At 31.4% G+C, this 10,301-nt stretch overlaps 1 protein-coding gene across 3 annotated transcripts in view; it reads left to right on the plus strand.

Annotated features, from left to right (window-relative positions):
- Positions 1-10,301, plus strand: part of MTA1-like (metastasis associated 1-like) — a 71,801-nt gene that overhangs the window by 33,413 nt on the left and 28,087 nt on the right. For all 3 annotated transcript variants that reach the window (XM_014423316.3, XM_014423317.2, XM_067053727.1), the window contains exons 12-16: positions 85-138; positions 224-288; positions 356-581; positions 674-886; positions 8,391-8,507. In XM_014423316.3, coding sequence (XP_014278802.1) covers positions 85-138; positions 224-288; positions 356-581; positions 674-886; positions 8,391-8,507 — 675 coding nt within the window. The remainder of the gene's footprint in view (positions 1-84; positions 139-223; positions 289-355; positions 582-673; positions 887-8,390; positions 8,508-10,301) is intronic.

The raw sequence follows: 10,301 nt of genomic DNA on the forward strand, positions 1-10,301 counted from the left end.
TTATATGATAATTTTTTGGAGAACTTTGTTATTGATATGTTTTTAAAAACTGTTTTAATTAATTATTTATTTAAAATTTTGAAGGTGAAAATGATTTGGAACTTACTAAGAAGAAACCTGGGAGTATTTCTGATGAAGGTAGGTTTGATGTCTTCTTGTTTATGTACTTATATTTTTGTTATTTAGTAAATCTTACTTTAGTTTAAATTTATTTTTAATATAGAACGGGTACCATCTACCATGACCTCTCATAGACCACATCGTTGCAGCATAATTGGCTGTGCGAAGGTAATTTACTATTTACTGTTTTATTATCTTACATGATGGTGTTTTGAAGTGATTGTATTAATTTTAGGAATTCAAAGTTAAGGCCCAGCTTGCTCGGCATTATGCTACAGCTCATGGTATAGCTGTTAGGGCGGGCTCACCTAGGCCCATAATGAAGACACGTACTGCATTTTATTTAGCCACCACGCCCTTGACAAGGTTATCCAGAAGATTATGTCGTAATTTTCTTCAGTGTCGGCATGCTGCACGATCTCCATTTTGGTCTATAAATGCTCAGGCCATTAAACAGGAATGTAAGAACTATGATTTTGAATATGTATAGTTTTTAAATATTTCTGGTCCAAAGAAGGTAACAAAAATATTAAGTTAATATTTACTTATTTAGGCCAGCAGCAAATAGCTACAAAAAATCCTCTTGAACTGCGTGCGTTATTACATTATAAAAGAAAAGATAGAGGAAGTGTAACTAATATTGCAACAAGACTAGGTCATGCCAGGAATTATGAGCTGATAGTACCTGATTGGTTGGCTCCTACTGAAAGAGACAAAATACCAAGATCAGAAAGAATAGCATTTCCCAAACCACCAAAGGCTCCTGGTAAGTTATAGATTCTTACTTATTATTATAAAAGTAGATCTCATATGCCATTAAAAAGTTCATTTGGACTGGGTTCTAGTTCAAAAAACATAGATGAAATAAATTTGAACTTAGTTTTTTAGTGATGAGTTAACGTTTTTTTTAAATTGAAACTTTCTTTTTAGCAATATTTAAATCTTTGCTAATTAAATTGAAATCTGTTACAGAATAACTTGAGATTGGCTTCCAATTTTATGTTATAATTATTTAATACGAACTTTGTCTCCTTAAATTACCAGTGTTTACTACTGAGATTGATCCAGCATGCACTATGCTGCTTGATTACTGCACTGCTCCATTGCCTTGGCAATCCTCTCCTATCAGATTGTGAGAAGTTGCTGGCTTTGTGAAGGTCTTTGCCACCATATTTGAAGTTCAATCTGCAATCTGCTCCAACAAGGAATCTTTGCATTGCTCTTCATTCTTTAGAGGGTTACTTCAACCTTTTCAGTTTGGTAGTTCCACTATTTCATTTTCTTTCCTTGATTTTCGAACGTTTTCTACTTCTTATACTGGAATTGAATGTTTTTCTTTGAGGAGTGTCTTGATGATCAATTATGATACCGATACTAGTTCAGTATGTTGTCTTCATCTGTCTGAAGAGTGGCATCCTCTTTTTTCCATCTTTTTATTGCTAAAAAATCTTTAGCACAAAAAAGAACTTTTGATAAACCTATTTTATTTATTAAACATTTAAGGTATACAAAACAAATTAGATTCTCAAAAAAAAAAATAAATAAAAAAAGGAAATTGGATTCACAGTAATAATTATTCTTAATATTCCTGGTAAATTTGGTACAACTTTGCATTGCGCCTTGTCATTCTTTGACAGAAAATAACTTCTTAGGTTTTTGTCATATCTTAATAACACCTATTAATTGTTGTTATTCTTCTCTTTACTTCTGGGCTGGGCTTACTGTCTGCATACACTAGCTTAGATGTACAAAACTATTTACGTTTTCAAATGAGTAACCTCCAAACGTAACAGTGGATGGTGGTGTATTTGGTGTTTGTCTGGATAGTTTAGAGACCCTGCTGCCACTATTGCTTGGAAAACCCATTCTAAGTAGCTCTGTTATTATACCTAAATCATCTGCTTAGACTATAATTTGGACTAACTTGGTAAGAATTGTACCATTTACCATTTGGACACGGGTCCCTTATCACCTGTAGTGCTAGGTTAAATAGTAGGCATGACAGGCTACCCCCTTGTGGTAATGAATGTCTCTGACAGGTCTCCCTGTATTCTACTTGACTCCTTTTATCAGTAGCTCTGTAAGATGGATCAGTTCAAGATGAATATTCATTTCTTCTATAGCCTAGAACAACCGCTCTCTAATGACTCTGTCATATGCATCACTGAAGTCTAAAAATTTGATATGTTTTGGTATTATATTCCTACATTCTTTCAAGCAGGGCCCTAATGCTAATGATTTGGTCTATGGTTGATCTCCCTCATAAAACCACATAGGTAGATTCCTATCTCTCTTTCTGCTAATGGAAGTAGTTAAAGTTTTTCATAGTAATTAGTTCATAACAATATATCCCAGGTCAGTAGTTACAAATTAAAGCTTTGTAAAAAATGTATTGTTATTATTTTTGCTGGAAATGCCGATAAATTGAATTTAGCATCATTAAATTGTTTTACAAAACTGACTGGAAGCAAATCCCAGCTCATTCTTTAGCAGACCTCAGTTTAGTCTACATGAACTTAAAGTTTATAGCAAACAAATTTGTGTAAAATTGGGGAATATTTAATCCAGGAGTACTGAATAATCTATGATTTTATGAAAAACAGAACTTCCTGTTATTTAGCTGCTTGATAGCTTCTAATGATTTTATCAAATACAAATTCTATTTGTTTTTTAATACAATTTTGACTAGTTTATGATGCTGAAGTTGGTTTAGATAATTATTTAACCTATTTAAAATTGATTTAAATATCATTTTCTATTCGACTAAAAGAAAAAATGTGTCAATGAATAAATATACTCCTTATCTATGTGAAATTAAATTGAACATAACTTTTTTTAAATAAATTTTTTCTGTTACATTTGAACATCATTCACTTTGCACCCTGCTTATAGTTAAATTTTATTATAAATAGCTTTGGGATACCACAATGGATTCTGAATTAGATCTTGTTTATACTTATATTTTATTATGTACATTCAGGATCGCAAGATCGATATTCTGGAATTTTATTCCTGGTTTGATTGGTTTTTTTCGGTTCACATTACTTGTGCTATCAAATATTCTGTTTATTTAAATTTGTTATAATTTGATGTTTCATTCTGTTAAAATTATTAGTTCAAGTCTGTAGATTTTTTAAAACAGGAAATCGATAAGTATAGTTGAATAACTTAAGGAAGAACCTTTTAAGCCCGCTATACTCAAGCTTGCCATTTAACTGAAAACCATTACCTGTTAGCCAATCTGGGTTTCTATCAAGTGATAATACTTATATTCTATTTCGAGCATTAAAACAACTAGGGGTTTTCAAACTTTGCTGATGATGCAATTTGCATTTATTTATAGCCAAACAAATTGTGGGGAGGGAGCTGGCAGAAAGTTTGGCTAACATCAATAAACCAATTAACTCTATTGAATTTAGTCCCGCAAATATCTTTTATCCAGGGCACTAATTCTCTTAATTGTGTCATGATAATCGTCATGATACAACTGTCTTGAACAAAATTTTTTTCAATTATTTGTTGGACAAAATCTTAAGCATTCGACAATGTTTCATATTTCACGTATTTTTCTCAACTGAAATGAATTTTCTAGCACAAAAGCGTATATTGTTCCCTATGCATAAAAATACTGAGAAATTAGATTCCCAATTATATCTAAAAATTTTATATCTCTTAAATTTATGCTAAGTACTTGTTTTCATTTTTGAGCATTAGGTAATGGAAGACAGTTTGATTCCAAAGGTTCTTTAAAGATGGGATTTAAAGATGTCTTCAGGGATTTGACAAAAAATTGTGAATGTGACAAAAACATCTTATGGCTGCATCTCTTCTTTTTGTTTATTTTATCTTTTCTACAGGTCCCTTTTTTCTGTGGTTATGCTGGGACCTGAGGATCATTGGAAGGTAGTGGGTTTGAGAGGAGCTTAGTAGTTAAGGAAAATTAAGAGAGTGGATAATAAACCATCCGCCATTTCACTTATAGAGAAGGATGTGTTAGTGGGTTCCAAGGGATAGTATAATTGATAAAAAAAGGATTAATATTTCCATCCGTCAGCAAATCAAGATTTTGCCAAGAAATTTCTTGGTGGTAAGGATGGGATTAGGAATGTTACATGAAAGCTGAAATAGACTGTGTGATGAAAGGAAAAGTACTGGATATTGGGATGAGGTTTATAAATGTTTAGCTGAATATGATAAAATGAGATTTAGCCATGTATCTGAGTACTAGTTATGATGGATAGGATACAATGAATAAATTAAGGGAATAGAAAAGGTTAACAAGATAAGGTTTGTCAGTAGAATCTGAAAGTAAATTGGTATTAAAATCCCCTGAAATGATTATGTTATTGAAGAGAGAGATATAAGTAAAGAGGGAGGATTTGAAGGAGGTTTCAGATCAAATATGAAGAGGGCAATAAACTATGACTAACAGGTGAGAGAATGAGTTTGAGGGAACTTCTGTAAATAGATATTCCATATGAGGAACATTTGTGGATAGGGATTTTAACTTTCAAGCTGTCATGAACAAACAAGTACACACCTTCAACAGTTCAACCAACTCGACCATGGAAAATAAGAGTGTAGGTTGGAATTGATACTGATGAGGAATGAATATGAGGTTTGACTGAGATTTCAGAAACTGCAATAATATGATAAAAATTATGTAGGAATTAGTAGTCTGGAAATTATTCATAATATGCATTGAATAACATTGTGAATTAACATACTAGGATAGTAAGGATTGTAAGGATCTCTGTTTCATGGATAGCCATCTCACCTTAGTATTCGTATGATGTAAAGGATTGAAATATTAGAAAAATGATTACTAAAAAGTTGCAGATATTCGTTTGATCAGATATTAAGGAAGATTAAGGAAGACTTAATTTATAAAATTTGAAATGGATAATCCAAAATTTAAATATTTATAAAAAATACTACTACCGCCTCATTCCACTCCTTGGGTATGGTTTCCTCTTCCCATATCTGAGCTATCAGGACCTGAGCTCCCTGGCGACTTTGTGATGCCCTGCTTTAAACAATTCTGCTGGGAGTCCATCATTACTGGGTGATTTATTTTTTTAAAGTTTAGACAAGATGTCAACGATATGTTCTACATCGGGTGGAATGGCTTCCAAATCTTCATCATTAATACCCACTGGTGATTGTACACGATCTTCCAGACAATTCTCCGCTTCTCTCGGGTTCAATAGGCTCTTGAAATATTGCCGCCACCTTTCTTGCACTTCTTCTTCAAGCATAAGTATGTTGCCATGGTCGTCTTTGATTAGGTTGACTCTCCTAATTGGTCCACACTTAATGTTATTCACCATTTTGTAGAACTTGCGGGACTCATTTCTACTTCTCAAGTTTTCAATCCCCTCAATTTGTTTCCTTAATGCTTCCCTCTTCTTGCTTCTAACTAATCTCTTCGTGTGCATCCTGGCATCTTTGTACTCCTTGTAACTGAGTCGTGTCTTTCGACTAATCCACATTAATCTTTTTTCATTCCGCTTCTGGATAGCCTGTACACATTCTTCGTCAAACCAATAGTTACGAGGATGTCTTGTTTTTTCTCCAAACACTTCTTTAGCAGTGTGGGCCAATCCTACCTTGATATACCTCCACCTATTCTCACTGTCGCCGTAGCTTCACCAACTGTTTCGCTAATGACGAACTCATGAAACTTCTCAGAGAACTTAGTTACTATTTCTTCTGTCTTTATGCCTTCTGTGTTCCAATGCTCATATCATATTTGTTGTTTCTTTGCAGTACATCTTATTCTTTGGTGGAGTTTCATCATAATGAGGTAATGATCCATGTTAACATCATATCCTCTATACGATCTTATATCATTTATACTGTTAAAGTTTTTGGAGGATACTATCAAGCGATCAATTTGACTTGTTGTAGTGCCATTCGGAGAGTGCCATGTTTCTATATGGACATTTTTATGAGGGAACATAGTACTCATAACAGCCATAGATTTGGACGTTGCAAAGCTTACCATTCTGTACCCATTGTCGTTAGTTCTGCAGTGTAAGCTATGAACTCCTATGGTGGGTCTCAGCTCCTTTTCCTTACCAACCTGTGCGTTAAAGTCTCCCAACACTATTTTCATATCGTAACTGGGACATGTACTATATGCTTCTTCTAGTTGCTCATAGAAAATATCTTTCTCCTCTTCATCCTTCTCTTCTGTAGGGCCATGAACACATATCAAACAAATGTTCCAGAAATGGCCCCTAATGCTTAGTTTGCATAGCCTTTCATTAATTGGTTGGAAATCGAGGATTGAGGATTTTATTTGATTCGCGACCATAAATGCAACTCCAAATTCATGCTCATTTTCGCTTCCACTATATAACGTTATGAAATTTTTACTGCATACGCATAACCATATATACATATATAAAGAATAAACATAAGAAATAGTACATATAAAACAAAATATATGCAAATATTTGCAATAAAACAGAGACTAATATTAAAAAAAAAAAAAAACCCTGGGTAATAATAAACTAAGAAATGAATTAAATATATGTCTAATAAATATGATAGTCTTTAGAAATAAAAAAATAATAAACAAAAGTTTCTGGTAGAATCAATCTCTTCTATTCTAGAGGTAACGGAAATAAAGTTCTAGTTGAAAGACTTCTAAATTTTCATCTTTATTAATAATTACTGCAGGGAGCCCATTATCACGCTGACATTCACCCCTAACCAAACAAACTTCCTTTTACCGGCAACCCTCTTCTGCATTGAGGGAAAGAACTGCTCGTCCTGTTGGCTTGCTGATTTAAGGCAACCTTTATTGTGTTTGTGCTAGTATGAGTGGAAAAAGTTATCTTTTCATGTAACCAACAACTATTACCTCATGGGTCACATGTAAAATCTTTTGAGGGATTTTAAATAGTAGTAATCGATTTTGTCATTTCAGTAACAGTGATTAATATAAATAAATAACCTCTAACTTCAGTATTAAACAAACAATTTTTTTATTGTTTGTATTGCAATTTGGTTCAATATTTTTCAAGTGTTCTGTTGTTTCTTTAAACAATTTATTGTAATACATACATATATAGTATAATGAATCAGGCCCTCCTCCAAAATCTTTTGCCATTATTCCTTATCCTGTTTTGCAGGCATCCAGCTAGCTTCATTCAGTAAGTTGAACACTTCTGTGCAAACACTATCAAGCCATCTGAGGTTAAGTTTCCCTACTCTTCTTTGTCAATGAAAAGGACCTCTCTAGGCAATTTATTGGGTATTTCTTTGTCATCTATTCTTGTGATATGCCCTACCCTCTTCAGCCTTAAGATCTTCAAAAACCTTTCAATATTCATGTTCTTAAAGAGGTTATGAATTTCCATATTTTTCCTTCTTGGCTAGGTATTACCTTCTTTATTAGGCCTAAGATCTTTCTCTCAAAAATGAGAAATTATTTGTATCAGCCTTAGTCAATGTTCAAGCTTTGGATCCATCAGTGGGGACAAGCGTATTAGGGAGTCTCACTTTGGTTTTACAGGTGATACACTTCTCATCAGCCCAAAGTAGCTGATACTATTTGCTGCTTTTTATTTGTGACTTACATCATGTGAATCATCTTTTTGTGAGTTAACCTCCATGCTAAAATAAATGATGTATTGCATTATTTTAAATTTGTATGTATCAATATTGATTTCATCTTCCTGCCCGTCAAATTTCAAAACATCAAAGCGAGGTTACTATCTGAAGTTATATAGTCCTGTTTGCTATTTAGTTATTTTGTAAGTTATATTTGCTTATAGTTTATGTAATTTTTCTTCCTTAAGTATATTGAGAATTTTTTTGTTTTATTCCTCCACTCCCCTTTTTCTATTTTATTTTTTTATTATTTTTTTTTTTTTTTTTGAGACCTAAGGTAGTTTCATATTTTGACTACTGAGTTCTTCTGTTACCCTAATAGTCTATTAAAAGGAATGAGGTCTACTAATTCCACTGTTACTAATTGGTTTTAGAGGTTCTAAGACTTAACTGATCTCATGTTGCCAAAATGATTAAATGTTTCCCATCTAACATGCTCAAGATTAATTTAAATCTTATCTAATAAAATAATGAATAAAAAGAGTTTAATCTTCATGATAAGTATTATCTTGTTGGAGATTCCAGCAATTATTTAAAATAATTATTTGGAAATCTGTTTTATTTGTTATTTTTCTACTTTGTCCATTGCTACTTTAAATTTATTTACATATTTATTTATATATATGTATATCCATATTAATTTTCAGATGGCAGTCTTCTATATGAACGGATCCCTAATAAACCAGAACTGGAAAAAAATACATCGGGAATAGTTAGTGGTCTTAAAAGGAAGCCATATGATGAAATGAATGGATTAGTTGACGGTATGTATTTTTAGGTTTTGTAATTTTATTGACATTGTAAATGAACCAAAAAAATCAAACCCAATGTATATTACTTTGAATATTGTAATTTAAAATGATTAGTTATTTGTTACAAATATAGATAAGTAAATATAAAAAGTATGTATATTTGTATGTTTGGAATATTTTTGTGGTTGCAACTTCTTGCTCATGTAGGTCTGTATATAAGAGTAGACTTTTCCTTTTCTTCCTCCTCAGGGTGATCTTGTGCAATGCAAGATTACTACTTGCAATTTTGTTCATTTTTTTTTACAATCAAACTAAAAAAGATTTTGAGATGACATTTAACCTAAACATCGTTGTTAAATCCCACATTTTTTCATTTACTTATTTTAAAATTTGTTTCCTTTTTTTTATTGTGATATCAAATCTAACTGCTCGATCTAGTATTACTGCAAGTTTATTTTTCAGATCAAACATAGATCACATTCGTTACTTTTTATCTATGGTTGAGCTGTATAGATAAATCTTATTTTTATTTTTATAATAAATGAAACTGTGATTATAACAATCATGTTTTTGTTTTGTTGGAATTGATAAATCAGTTTCCATATATAATAATAGTAAATGGTCAAAAAATAAACTGCAGTGTTATCTTATTGGAATTTATATATTTACTATTTTTTGAGATAGTTGTAATGTATGTTGATGTACAAGTACAGATGTAATTATTTGACAGAGAATATTGCTGTAATGCAGAAAAAAAAAACAAAGAAAGGAGTTTAAAAAACTATCTGTAACAGAAAAGAAAAATCAAAGAAAGGAGTTAAAAATCTATATCTGTTCTTAGTTGTTTTTTCTGACTTATTTATTTAAATTTTATTTTTTTAAATTTTAATTGCTTCCTATTAAGTTCTTTGTTATATAGAAAGTCAGCCTATTACAAATTGTATTCTTATATTCTTTGTTTGTTTTGTTCAATTTTTTATACTATTTTTACTCACATTTTAACAAGTTCCAGTATAATTAGTTTGTTAGAGTCAAATATTTAAATAATGTCAACAGTATGTAACTGACAATTAAGTGTCATGAATCTTATTTGTAATAAATCAGATATTTTCTAAATTTGTAAAAGTTATTTTCTTAGTATATTGAACTGTTTTTGTTGTATCATGATACCCTTTTCCAGCTATACTCATATTTTTTGTTGGTTTAAAAATTGAATTGATACGCAGTTTTATAAATTGGGAAATGTGGTTCTTTTAAGTTTTAATGAGAGGGTGGTGTAATAAAGCCTGTATATTGTCATTATTAAAGTAATATCATTTTTCAATATTTTGGAATATTTAACCAAGAATAAATAATTTAAAGTTTAATTTATTCAAAGTTTGGGAAAGCACTTTCAGAAGTATATATAAGGAAAGCAGTATAAATAATGAGTGGTTCCGGATGTTTTTCATGGATGTTGATTAAACTTGTTATGATGAATCTAGGCCTTAAAGTTTTGGACTCTTCAATATTAGGGACCAGTACTGCTTAGATGTTCTACAAAAAAATTGCAAATTTATTTGTGAAAACATATTATATTTTATACCTCTAGTTCTGATCAAGGTTTTTCAACCTTGATTTTACTTTGAATCAACCAATGATTTTAGTTCCAAAATGTTCCTGCTATTGCAAAGAAGAAGAATTAAACCAATAAATCATGAAGATATTGAAGTATTAAGCTTGTGTTTGTCAAAAAACTTCCAAAACTGTGTTTTCTAGGGGAGAAAACATCAGTTATAGCCTTAACTGGCTTAAATTTAGATTCTA

The sequence above is a fragment of the Halyomorpha halys genome, unplaced genomic scaffold (assembly GCF_000696795.3).
Source record: "Halyomorpha halys isolate HHAL.00 unplaced genomic scaffold, Hhal_1.1 Scaffold415.1, whole genome shotgun sequence".
Lineage (NCBI taxonomy): Eukaryota > Metazoa > Arthropoda > Insecta > Hemiptera > Pentatomidae > Halyomorpha > Halyomorpha halys.